We start from the raw sequence: 14288 nt of genomic DNA, 5'->3' as shown, positions 1-14288 counted from the left end.
CTCTGTCTCTTGCTTTCAGTTTCATATGACTTTAAAATTCTAGAATGTAAACAGGTTTATAAAGAATAATTTAACTAAATTTAGATCCAGAGTTTCATCAATATGCAAGCATTCACTGAGATATAGAAGAATTCCCACATTGCAGTTAGTATGTCCATTATGCAAGTCAGCTTGAGAGAATGAATTGCATTTTGTGTTTCTGTGTCCTGCATACAGTGATCTCAGAGAAGAATTGATTCCAAGAAAATATTAAGGTGATCAATGTGTATTTTGGTTGAGCCTTTTGTTTTCACCATCCAGCGAAGAGATAATATGGAATTTATTACTATATTCATATAAAGCCTTAAAAAGACATGCAATTTCTGTTAGCTGGTTAATTAGTAATATACTGTTTGATGAGATATGTTTTCTTTGTATATACGACACTATATGATTATGATTTTAACTTACTTTTTCAGGTCCCTTCAGAATGGGCTGATAAATAAATATCATCAAATTTCTTGTTATTTCTCTATCTTTCACCCCCTTATTGTTTATTTTTGTCTTTGTGTTGTCCATAAATGCTCATAAACATGCATAATCAAGTTCTGTGCTTACTTACATTATTTTGTGCATTTTCATGTTGTCAGTATTTTGCTATCTTTTTCTTTATTTGTTTTCTTTCTTTCAGATTTTGCCCAGGTCACTGGGTGTAAAAACAAATAAGAAAAAAAAAGAAGAAAAAAAGAAGAGAGAAAAAAAGGCCAATTGTACAAATTCTGATAACCTTTCAAAATTTGTTTTGTATCATTTTGTTTCATTTCTCTCATATGAATTACCAAAATGAATCAAGTCTCTTTTTCAGTATATATCAAAGCGTACCACCCACTCTGAGGGTTATCTTTTACATACCTATCACTGTAAGACGCTACCATAGCCAACTGTTTTGTTCCCGAGGGCTGTGCATTTAAACCCTCACTTCCAACTCTCATTCAGGTTCTTTCTTCCCCCCCTCAAGACCTGATCAGTGTGTTTGGTTTACACAGGGAACAAGAATCTTTTTATTCTTTTTTTTTAATTTTTTTTTTTAACAACAGCCGTGGTTTACCATGTATGGATCAGTTTGCACACTTTGACATGTTCTTGATAGATGATATTTATTCAGAATACCATCAGCCCATTCTGAAGGGACCTGAACATAAAGTAAAATTGTATTTATTTATCTTAAAAAAAAAAAAAAAAAAAAAAAAAAAAAAAAATTTATTTTATTTTTTCAAAAATTTATTTTATTTATTTATTTATCTATTAAAAAAAAAAAATTATTATTATTTTTTTCTCAAAGCCCGACAAAGCGCGTTGGGTTACGCTGCTGGTCAGGCATCTGCTTGGCAGATGTGGTGTAGCGTATATGGATTTGTACGAACGCAGTGACGCCTCCTTGAGCTACTGAAACTGAAACTGAAACCGAATCTCGTGCTTATCCCCCACCACCGCCTTCAGATTCTAAAGAATAAGATTCAAGGGGGGCTGACAACCCTGTCACTGCATACTCCAACTGCAGGCATACTGGTACTTCATGCTTGACAACACAAAACACCTGACAAATGTGTAAGCGACAGAACATCCACCAAAGCATGAACACAGAAGTGTCGAGTGACCATTATGGTTAAAGAAAGAACTAACACTTCACACCTTGCCATCTCCAGTGGGACCTGTGTCGTCTGAAAAGTGTCGTTTGAATTACCAATTACTTTTTTTTTACTTTTTCACTCAGACATTTAAAAAATTTCATTTGAAAAAAAAGTGTCGTTTGAATTACCAATTACCTTTTTTTTTTTTTTTTATTACTTTTTCACTAAGACAGTCAAAAAATTGTTGACAAATAGATAACTGGGTCTTTGATAAATACCTAAATTTTTGTTGGCATGAGAGAGCTAATTCCTGATTAAAGTTTTCAAGTCAACTGGTGGCCAACGGATTGACTATTCAGTGCCTAAGGCAAGGGAATTGTGCTGATTGGCTGAGGAGACGACGGGTCTGGCAAAGGCATTTTAGCACCGATGTAGCCGCAAAATTTGGTCCACAGAGCAAACCGATAGGCCTAGATGACTTCAGTTTGACATGGTACAGTATATCACACTAAAATCATGGTTTTATTAAGTTGCTGGGTCATGGACTACCCAGGAAGTATAGAAATTCATTTGGTGAAGTCTTGAATATTTGGAATGTGAGGCACAGATACTGCGCAGATTGGAGAAAAATCAAACAGCATCAGAACAGAATGCTTTGTTTGAAAGATAAAAAAAAAAAGAAAAAAAAAGAGCTCTCTTTGACCCCTTTCCTCCAGTTTCTCTCAGTCCCTCTGCTTTTGCCACTCCCCTCCTTTCACACCCAACGTCTCTCAGCAGACTCCCTTCCATTCCTTCTTTCAGTCTCTACCACCTCTCCCCCAGTTTCCTTTTCCCCAGCTCCCTTCATTTTTGCTTGTGGTGCTCGACTCAGTATTCTGCTGGCACGTCAGACAATGAGAGTCGTGTGTTACAATCATGTCTCTCACTAAGCCTTTGTGATTCTCTATACTCTTTTTTCACAGTCAATGTTCATGACAGGTTCCTCCATTCAACAAGATTATATAAAACGTAAAATTGAGTTACACAATTAAAAAGAAGAACCCCCCCCCCCCCCACACACACACACCAAAAAAAATCAAAACAAAAAAAAACCCAGAAAGAAAGAAAGACAGAAAAATGTTGTTAGATATAATATGATGATTACATGTTAATATATGTGAGTCTTCTTCCATTCACTGAGAGATTGGATTAGTATTCTTAACTTTTCAGTTAGTTCTGGGCTCACACTCGACGTCTTCCTAAAGCTACTCTCTTCCTAAATTAGCAGCTAGTTGTCATCTGAAATTAAATATATACATACATATTTTTTAATGACAATGAAAATTTACCTGTCAGTCTAAATAGCACTCTTCATTACAAAGGAAACAACCCTCTTTTCTGATTCCTGGTTTTTAAAAACACTCACTAGCAAAATAAAAGTTGTTTTTTTTGTGCATGTCTTCCTTGCATCCCAATTCAATACTGTCAACATTCACAAACTTTCACATTAATTGATATGTCTTCATAATTTCCTCACAGATTTTTCAAAAATCTGAAAAAAAAAAATCCTCAATGTCAACTTCAAAGACAATCAAAGGCAGTCTTAACCCTGCTTTTATACTTAAAACAGCATTTTATTTAGAAAAAAAAAAATCTTTTTCATTGGCATGGTTTCGCTACATATTCAACGCTTGACAAACATCACAAAAATCATATGTGATCGGTAGTTCTAGGTAGTTTCCTATCAGGTTAAGTGTTTCTGTCTTACTTCAGCAAATACGAGTGCAGTGCCTCTACACTTATGTAATACAATCATTGAAAAGAAATGCCCATCTGGTTGCACTCTGGCTGTAGATCCAGCCAGTGCTTTCTGGTTAACCATTCTACTCAATGGCTGGACTCCACTGGTGAGCAAGCACTGCACTCAATTTAGTTAAAAACACACACCACTTTCAATTTTGTGGAAGGAAAAAACACAGAGCAAAGTGTACACAAGCGTGTGGGTGCCCATGCCAAGTACATGGGAGTGTTTAATTGAGAGTGTATATGTGATCAGTGTGTTTGACGTATGACTAATGTACATGCTGGTATACACTGTTGCATTCATGGGTGGAAAAAGGTGTTAGCTTTTCTTTTAGAAACTGTTATGCTTGTTTTCTTTTCATCTGCACCAAACCTTCACCCCAATTCCCCAAGTGTGAAAAGAGAGGAATGAAATAAGGATGTTTCTGTCAATAACCTCCTAATGAAAACTGTTTAACCAGTTATGCCTCTAACACATTCCACTTTCTTTTCCCTCTAGACATTATGTGCTTTGATATCAAATGATAAGACCCAACAAACAAATTAAAAAAAATAATCAGTGACTAAAAACGAAACAAACAAATAAAAAGCAAAGACTAAAGCTTTACAAAAAGAATACCACATGAGCAACATAACAGGTGGTTTACAACAGTTCAGCGTCTAACATGTGAAGCAAACCATTGTGCAAAGTAGTGCGGATGAAGAGATATGTACTATATTGCGATGTTACGTCCAAGAAAAAGGACAGAATGGCAGCAAAGGGTCCACTTACAGAGTATCCATCCACACCCTGCAAAAGCTTCATCAGTTCAGCTTGGGGTCTACACAAAACTGGAATCAGGTGGAGAAGGAAGTGTTTTTGAAAAGGACTTTTTTTTTTAATATGTCCTTGCACAGCCCTTCAATACAATGCATGTTTCAAAAAATGTAGTGGTGAATGTATACTGTCATTCAAGATCCATGTTATGTATTAGCATATGATAAATTGTTGGCTGTCCAAACACACACACACACACATACGCATGCATACTTAGTCCCAGGCATTCTTCCTGTACATGTTTACATGCACATACACACATACTTATGCACACATTCTCACACACATGCACTCAGAAACACATGCACTTACGCACACATACAAACACATTCACACACATACACATCCTCTGCACAAAGACACACACACACACAAATGTTCTCTGCACAAAAACATGTCTAAAATGAAAACGGATAATTAAAACAAAAAAGACAGCGCTAACATGATCAGCATGCCAAAGCATGTTCTTCACTAAGTTCATGGCATCATCTCTACAACCATTACTAGTTACGGGCATTACTTGCCCTAAGTAACACTTCTGTTCTCCTCCAGGGATAAGTTTTTCACAATCATTCCAAATGACTGGAAACAAATTATCTTGTTTTTTTGTTTGTTTGTTTTTATTCCGATGTGTTGACCCCTAAAGTTCAATTTTTAGTAAAGAATGTATCTTCTAAAAACACACAAAAAACACCAATAAGAATCATTTTGCCAACCGGCAAAATCAGGGATTTGCCTCCCATTATTTTGTGTAAGTCTCTCTCTCTCTCTCATCCTCTTATTATTTTTATAATATTTTCTATTTCTGATCCATAACCTTCATGTCAATCTCCAGCAAGGTTTATTTTTATTTTTCTTCTCCTGTCCGTTTCTCAACCCCATCATGTTGTGATGTGAATGTCTTTATACACCTAACATTGCTGCAAATGACAGTGTTAACAGAGGTGATCATAGCACTGATGCGCTTCATTGCATTCAGTTACTGACAAGACTGAAACCCCTATCAATTAGTTCTGTGCAGGCTTCTCAGCAAAAAAACAAAAGTCTCAGTTCAGTTGCGTAAAAAAAAACCAAACAGTTCTGTGACAACGTCCCCACGTTTTCTCACTTTCTTATAGGCAGATCTTGTACGTTTGTATGTAACATCAAAGGAAACAAAACCCTATCGTTTCACAAACACAAAAAAAACAAACACACACTCACAATCCAGGTTGAAACTGAAAGCCCATTTTGCTCGCCCTTCACTAACACTCACCATCAAGACTGGAACCTATAGCACACTGGGTCAGTTCTCGATACACTTCCTGCCAGCAGAATCTAAACATCTAACACTACTACTTCCTCAAGTACTAACAATAAAACTTCACAGTCTCTGAACCTTCTTGATCAGAGCATTAGGTAGCTGATGAATAAGCAGCTGCAAAAAAAAAAAAAAAAAGAAAAGAAAAAAAAAAAGAACACCCAAAATGCAGGTTACGGTTTGTAACAAGCGCATCAAGGGCAACAAAAATCAAGAACATCCAAGGGAAAAGCAAATACCAAAGCGTGGGTGGGAGCGACTGATTTTTGAAATACTGGCCAAGGTCCTGGGGCCCCTTTACTGAAGTGCATACCTGAATACCAAATCAAGTAAAATAAAGATCTCTCTCTCTCTCTCTCTCTATATATATATATATGTATATATATATATATATGAACGTAAAATCAAAGTGCCAGTTCAGAAATCCACATAAAAAACAAACAAACTCTCAAACATGCCAAAGACACATTGTGATTATGTCTAAGACATGGGATGACATTTTGACATCTCTACAGAACAGTGTGCACTGGTGTTGGCTGGACAACATTTCTCTGTTTCAGCACATTCTCACCAGAACATAATGCACAGTTCCAGTCCCGAAGGAATGTCTTTCGTTATTCTTTATTTTACATCCATTTAGTTTCCTTCTCAGAGATCAAGAACAGTTTTACTGTTGTTCTCTTTTCTCTGTGTGTTTGTTTGTCTGACCTCTCTTTCTCTAGTGTAGAACACAATTAACACATTAAAAAGAAGGGAAAAGGAAGAAAAAGAAAATGCTGCAAAATACTGACAGTGGTTTCAAACCCGTTATACAGTCCGGATGAAAGCCGGCTAGGGCATCAAGGTCATACCCACTCTGGCACCCAAGTTAAGCAACAAGGAAGCTGCCTCACACATCTCCAGGCAAGTCAGCTAACTGCGCCCCGCCCTCCCTCACTTTCATCAATGTCTACAAATACAGCTGCGGCAGAAAAGAGAGAGGAAAAAAAAGAAGAAAAGAATACATGCATGTGTGCACACAAAGACACTCAAACACATGCACACACACACACACACACACACTTGCATGCACAGACACCCTCATTCTCACACACATGCACACACAAACAAGCATGCTCATTAAATTTGTGTGCTTGTACACACACACACACATATACAAATCTACCTTTTTCTAGTTATTACAAAGTTCCAACAACTCGATTAATTTTCCAGATGCAGACTTCTAAAGCTCTCATTAATAAGCTGCAAGTGTCTTAAAACAGAAAAACCTTTCTTGTTGCCAATATTATAAATATCCAATGAACTGTACTGTGATACCAGAATATAGACATTTGTACATACATTATGACATAAAAATGCCAGGATCTGAAGCAGACACTTTGCACTAAAAATCCAGATTCTTTAAATCAAGAATTCAGAAAAATGACTTTCCTCTAAATGTAAGCAAACAGCTTTTTGGCAACAGAATTTCTTGAACAGAAACAAACTTCTCATCTTTGCTCGATCTTATCTCCCCTTCTGTTCAGACTTAGGAATTACATGCAGACACTGCAGTATTTCGTGGTCCCAGCCCACTCCACAGAGCTGAGTCAGTCACTGACCCAAACTGAAATACTGTAACTGAACAGTTGAGTGACATTCACTGCTTGTGTCCATATCACTTGAGCCTGGTTGATCCCGAACAGATGATCAAAGGAAATATAGAGTGCTGACCTGCCGATGTCATCTCAACCCTAAATGGATCTCCACAGGAACACCGTCATTGCCCTCTTCCATCATGAAATGGTACAGAAGCAATTGTCCCACATCCCATGGCCTTTCATACCATGCTCTCAAGGTGACCCTTGTTTCAATTTCCTTTGCATTTCCATGCTCATGTAAAGTTCATGTTCAAGACTCTGCAGACTTACAGAGACTGTTATTGAAGGGATATGGTGGTGGTCTCCACTTTAGATGAAACAGAATCCACTCACTCACTCACTCTGTTGCTGCAACTCATTCATGTCTTAAGTAAGTGATATGCTCAATCAGAACAGGCATCAGTGAACACCATGGAAGAGACTCAGCAGCAGTGCAGGATCTCTTCCAGAGTGTGGCTTCATGGCAGCCTAAGGACTTCATCAGAAAAAAAAAGACCTGATGCGGCTTTTTGTGTGCCACCGCAGAAAACAGGGAAGGGCAATAAAAACAAACCAAGTAACAATTACCTGCAGTTCAAACTTGGCAAAGGAGGACATGTCCATGATGCAGACACGCTCTTTGCATGCCCAGTACTCCTCCTGTGCTGCCTCAAACCAGCTGGGTTTGGTGAAGGTCCAGTTACCTCTCTTCTCCTCAGGGTCGTGGGCTAGGGAACACACACACAAAAAAAAAAAAAAAAAAAAAAAAAAAAAAAAAGAGAGAAAAGGTTACAGTTCCCATACCCTTTTACAGCCATCCCGGCAGTGGATTCATATATCTGCTGTGTCTGGGGCTTGCCGCAGGAAGGCTGGGCCCAATTCTCTCCTTCCTGCTCTTCAACTTTCCCTGACCCAAATCAGGCACCCATTCACACCCGGGTGGAGTGAGGGAAATCAGAGTAAAGTGCCTCTTCCCCAAAACACAACATGACAAAACAACACCTTGAAAGAAGACAAGACAAATTGTGAAGACAAGACAAATCATTAATCTACCAAGATTATTGTTGTTATTGTTATTACTGTTTGTAGTAGTAGTTGTAGTAGTATGGGTTATAGCCCAGCCAATGCCACAGGGCCATAACAGGACTGAAAACAAGTCAATATTGATCATTCAGAACCTGAAAAAAACACACACACCCCCCCCCACACACACACACAGACACACACACACACACCTGGAAAAGAAAATTTGCCCGAAGTACAGTCATATTCAAGCACACAAAACCTGGAACAGTATCTGAATTGACCATTCCATCAATTCCATGTCAGAGAATTAAAAAAAACAAAACAACAACAACTGAATACAAACATAACTATACATAATCTTCTTCTTCTTCCCCCTCAGCTGTGTGAAGTCACTGGGGCACTGCACAGAACAGGTGTTCACCAGATTCCTCCAGGCCTGTCATTTTTGTGTGAAAGTCTGGGTCCCTGCAAATGGCTTTCCTGTTCATTCTGCAAAGTTGTCAGTGCACTGTTTTGTTTTTCTGTCTCTCTCTCTGTCTCCCTCCCTCAACAGTTCCTTGGAGGACTGTTTTAGCTAGGCCAGTGGATCTTGTTACATAGCTATACCAGTGTAAGGACTGTTTTAGCTGGGCCAGTGGATCTTGTTACATAGCTATACCAGTGTAAGGACTGTTTTAGCTAGGCCAGTGGATCTTGTTACATAGCTATACCAGTGTAAGGACTGTTTTAGCTAGGCCAGTGGATCTTGTTACATAGCTATACCAGTGTAAGGACTGTTTTAGCTAGGCCAGTGGATCTTGTTACATAGCTATACCAGTGTAAGGACTGTTTTAGCTGGGCCAGTGGATCTTGTTACATAGCTATACCAGTGTAAGGACTGTTTTAGCTGGGCCAGTAGATCTTGTTACATAGCTATACCAGTGTAAGGACTGTTTTAGCTGGGCCAGTGGATCTTGTTACATAGCTATACCAGTGTAAGGACTGTTTTAGCTAGGCCAGTAGATCTTGTTACATAGCTATACCAGTGTTAGGACTGTTTTAGCTAGGCCAGTGGATCTTGTTACATAGCTATACCTGTGTAGCTTTCTTTTTTTTAAACAGATTTCAGCATATTTTCATAAAGTCAAATGTGCTGCTTGATGGTTTGAAACACTTATTCATGGGCTATTTGATCAGTATATCTTATGTTTAGTATCCTGCGATAACATCTCATTTCCATGGCTTGATCTGCTGTGACTGCCCTTGTCTTGCATGCATACGGGAAGATAGAATATACCAGTGCAAGCAGTGCTCTGATCTTGTGTTTCAAAGACATGCTGCTGTCCTTCCGTATAGTTTCAGTCTGGACAGTGCTGATGTTGTCTTTGCTACCCTTGAGAGGATTTTTTTTGGTTTGGATCCTTCGTCATGATTATACATGATGCACAAAATCAGACACAAATATAGCATACAAAATCAAAAACTGCCAGATTTACAGACAATAGACTATGACCATGCACGCACACACACACAAGCACAAACACTCATTCATACACACATGCACACACACACACACACATACATACACCTGCCCACCAACACGCACACACACTTCCTTGCACAAGCACTTATAAACTCCTTTCCTTTTCTTAAAAAACAACCCCCCCCACACCCCCCACCAAAAAAAAACAACACCAACAAGATTAATCCAATAAACCATCATCATTTTCTGATCACTTTCTTACCCTGATCTTCCAGTTTGAAGTACATGGCTCGTTCGTAAGCCATGGTTTCTCCGAAGACACCCCCAGCCACCTCCTGACGCGTGTGAAGTGGGGAGCAGCGCAATTTCCGCCCTGTGAGGTATTCCTCTTTGGGGTACTTCAAAATCGCATGCGCCGCTGTGAACACACAAAAAAAAAACACAGCCCGCTGAAGAATGACCTTTTCTTAAACCAGTAGTTTTGATATATCAGTATCATAATCATTGATCTATGATTGCTTTGATTAGTAAAGGAAAGCATGTTTATTGACCCAGTAGTTCTGATATAACAGTATCATAATCACTAGTGACAGTGATCACTTTATTAGAGGACAGAATCCAGAGAAAAGTGAGAGTAGACTGATAGGTTAAAACAATTTCTAAAGAAACTGTACATAAAATTGGTAAGTTTTCATGCAAGTAAGTCTTTTGAAGACTCATAGGAGAACGAGACAGACAGGCAGAGACAAACAGAGAGAGAGAGTACGTATGTTTTCTGTGTGGCGTACGGTTGACAGACAGACAGAGAGAGTGAGTGAGTGTATGTTTTTTGTGTGGCATGTGGTTGTTTGTGTGTGTTGATAAAACATCATATATCATTGCAGAGCCAGAGAAAAGGGAGGGGAGAGAGAACAAAAGCAACCACCTCCCTCAACATCCACCCTCCACCACCTCCTCCTCCACAACCCATTCTAACCTCCTCACCTCTCACCCACCCATTCTCTCTCCAATACCTACTAAAGCACCCACATCCTCACCTCCAAAAACACATCCTCTACACCCCCCTCAACTCCCCCAAACCCCCTCTCCATAGAAGCCGGTCAAAGAGAAAAAACTGAAAGAAAGAAAGAAAGAAAGAAACACAAGTTAACCGGAAAAGAAAGAAAGAAAAATTGAAATGTAAACTAAAAAGAAAAGAAAAAACCGAAAGAAAAGTCGCAGGCGCAATAGCCGAGTGGTTAAAGCGTTGGACTGTCAATCTGTGGGTACCGGGTTCGAATCACGGTGACGGCGCCTGGTGGGTGAAGGGTGGAGATTTTTACGATCTCCCAGGTCAACATATGTGCAGACCTGCTAGTGCCTGAACCCCCTTCGTGTGTATATGCAAGCAGAAGATCAAATACGCACGTTAAAGATCCTGTAATCCATGTCGGCGTTTGGTGGGTTATGGAAACAAGAACATACCCAGCATGCACACCCCCGAAAACGGAGTATGGCTGCCTACATGGCGGGGTAAAAACGGTCATACACGTAAAAGCCCACTCGTGTGCATACGAGTGAACGTGGGAGTAGCAGCCCACGAACGCAGAAGAAGAAGCAGAAGAAGAAATAAAAGTCATGTATCCTACCCACACCCACATCCATACCATCTCCATCCCTCTCCTCCCTCCCTCCCTCCCCAACCCCCTGCCTCCCACTCACCAAACGACTCCTGCATGTGGTCATGCAGAAAGAGCTTGTCATTGTGAAAGAAAGAATGAAACGCAAGTTCAAAGGTAAAGAAAGAAAGAAAGAAAGAAAAGTCACACATCCCACCGACACTCACATCTGTACCATCTCCATCCCTCTTCCCCACCACCCCCAATCACCGAACGATTCGTGCATGTGACTGCCCAGGAAGCACTTGTGGAAAAAAAAAGAAAAAGAAAGAAACCCTAGTTAAACGGAAAAGAAAGAAAAAGACGAAAAAAAAAAAAAGAAAAAAAAAAGTCACACATCCCCTCCAAACCAACACACATCCACACAGCACATCCATCCCTCTCCCTTCTCACCACCCATCCTGCCTACCCCCCCCCCCCATTCCCACCCCGCATCCCCCACTCATCGAACAACTCCTGCATGTGGTCGTGCAGGAAGCAAAAAAAAAAAAAAAAAAAAGAAAAGAAAGAAACGCTAGTTGGAAGGAAAAGAAAGAAAAAGACACACACACACAAAAAAGTCACACATCCCCTCCAAACCAACACACATCCACACAGGACATCCATCCCTCTCCCTTCTCACCACCCATCCAAAACCTGCACACCCCCCTCCCCCAACCCCCCGCACACCCCCCTCCCCCAACCCCCCTCACGCCCACTCACTGAATGACTCCTGCATGAAGTCATGCAGCAAGTGTTTGTTGTTGTTGTTGTGAAAGAAAGAAAGAAACTCAAGTTAAAAGGAAAAGAAAGAAAAAGACAGCAACAACAACAAAAACAGTCACACATCCCACCCACAACTACACTCATCCACACATCCTGTCCATCCCTCTTCTCCCCTCCCCCCCCCAATCCCCACCCCCCACCCCCTCACCAACAACTCCTGACTGTGGTCATGCAGGAAGCAAAAAATAAAAATAAATAAAAAATAAAAATAAAAGAAGAAAGAAAAAAAAAAGAAACGCAAGTTAAAAGGGAAAGATAGAAATATGTACACACAAAAAAGTTAAACATCCCAACCAACCCACACCCATCCAACTTCTTCTCCACCACCCCCTCCCCTCCCTGAACCCCCCAACTGATCAACTCTTACAAAAGTCATGCAGGAAGCAAAGAAAAAAAGAAGAAAAAGTTAAAAGGAAAAGAAAGAAAGAAAGAAAAAGTTTCACATCCCTTCCAAACCAACAACAGATCACATCCATCCCTCTCCCTTCTCACCACTCATCCCAAACCTGTACCCCACCCCATCCCCCACACCCCTCACCGAACGACTCCTGCATGCGGTCACGCAGGAAGCGCTTGTTGTTGTGGTGGCCCAGGAAGCGGCGGATGTCGTAGGACCAGAGGCTGTGGGCCGGCCGCCCGTCCACGATCCAGTCGGCCACGCTTCGCCCCACCCCGCCCGCCCCCGCTATGCCTTTGGAGTTCATGCCTGTGGCAACATAGTAGTTGTCCACCTGTGTGTGCAGGCAACAGTTGAATCATCAGACAAACTTGGACTCTCAAGAGTGTCAAGTTTAGGTTCATCATCATCACCAATTTCATAATTATTATCATCATTATTTTATTATCACGCCTGAGATTGAGTGTTCATGCCTGTGGCAACATAGTAATTGTCCACCTGTGTGTGGCAGAGGTTGAATCATCAGACAAACTGGGAGTCTCAAGCATGTCAAGTTTAGGTTCGTCATCATCAACAGCAACTTCATAATCATCATCAATATTTTATGATCACACCAAAGATCGGGAGTGCACGACTATGGCAGTACAGTAGCTGTCTACCTGTATGTGGCAGAGGGTGGTTCATCAGATAAACTTGTCAAGTTTGGGGTCAACGCATCATCATCATCAATTTAATAATTATCATTGTTATTTCATTATTACATCTAAGATTGGGAGTTCATGCCCAAAGCATTTCAGTCACTGTCTACCTGTGTGCGGCAGAGGGCAGTAAATCATACCACTGGGAATCACAAGCCTGTCAAGTTTAGGTTGTTCATCATCATCATTATCATCATCAACCTGAGATCAGGAGTTCATGCCTGTGGCAATGTAGCTGTCTGCCTGTTTGTGGCAGATGTTGTTTCATTAGACAACTGTAAGTCACAAGCCTGTCAGTTCTGGTTACCACATTCCACCTTTTTTCTGTCTTTGTTTTGATCCCCCCCCTCCCCTCCACAAACCACAATCACTTGCAATGAGGGTTCTATTTTTCAAAAAAGTTTTTTTTCTCTTTTATTTGGTACATGCACAGTGAGCCAGTTTTCTGTCCCAACATATGTATTGTGAAAGGGTATCATGCTCTGAACATTACATTTGGCTCTTAAGAATATATTTGGTAAATACAGTTATAAACAACACACAACAACATTATCATAATACATTTTTTATAGATTATATTTGGCAAACATCACTAAAAATAACACACTATTACTATCATGTTGATGATGGCTGGTTCCTCAGATCCTAGGATCATTGAGGAGGTCCTCGGCGAAAACTCTAATATGATCCCAAATGATTCAAAGATCTGCGTTTATAACACACCTGTAAAAAAGTTTTTTTTATCAAAAAAAAAAAAAAAAAAAAAAGGGAAAAGGGGGGGTGGGGGGTGGGAAAGAAAGACCAACCTCTGCTGTTTCTCCCAGCAGCCAGTTGGAATCCGGTGTGAAGCTCTCAGGACCGTTCACCAACTGTCGTACCTCCGCTGTCTCCATGACCGGCATTCGCTGCAGGATTTCGTTCAGCAGTACCTCTGGAACCAACCAGCCACCCTGGATTCATTTTCAGACGACTGCAGTGGCCAAAATGGTTAGAACGCTGGATTCTCACCCAAGGTTCCAGAGTTTGATCCCTGGTTTTGGCACACCTGGTTAAGGGTAGAGACTTCAATCCCCTAGGTCAACATACAAGCAGACCTGCAAGTGTCTGAACACCCTTCATGTGTACATGCATGCAGAAGACCAAATATGCACATT

General features: G+C 40.4%; 1 protein-coding gene across 1 annotated transcript in view; it reads right to left on the bottom strand.

Annotated features, from left to right (window-relative positions):
- LOC143300409 (pyruvate dehydrogenase phosphatase regulatory subunit, mitochondrial-like) overlaps positions 1-14288 on the bottom strand; it is a 42995-nt gene that overhangs the window by 19154 nt on the left and 9553 nt on the right. Inside the window, exons 9-13 of the mRNA XM_076614047.1 lie at positions 13941-14065; positions 12578-12770; positions 9879-10034; positions 7717-7856; positions 4165-4182 (exon numbers count right to left, since the gene is read on the bottom strand). Of these exons, the coding sequence (XP_076470162.1) occupies positions 4165-4182; positions 7717-7856; positions 9879-10034; positions 12578-12770; positions 13941-14065 (632 nt within the window). The remainder of the gene's footprint in view (positions 1-4164; positions 4183-7716; positions 7857-9878; positions 10035-12577; positions 12771-13940; positions 14066-14288) is intronic.

Source organism: Babylonia areolata, chromosome 26 (genome assembly GCF_041734735.1).
Source record: "Babylonia areolata isolate BAREFJ2019XMU chromosome 26, ASM4173473v1, whole genome shotgun sequence".
Lineage (NCBI taxonomy): Eukaryota > Metazoa > Mollusca > Gastropoda > Neogastropoda > Buccinidae > Babylonia > Babylonia areolata.
The sequence above is the reverse complement of the archived record's forward strand: the minus strand, read 5'-3'. Positions and strand labels throughout refer to the sequence as shown.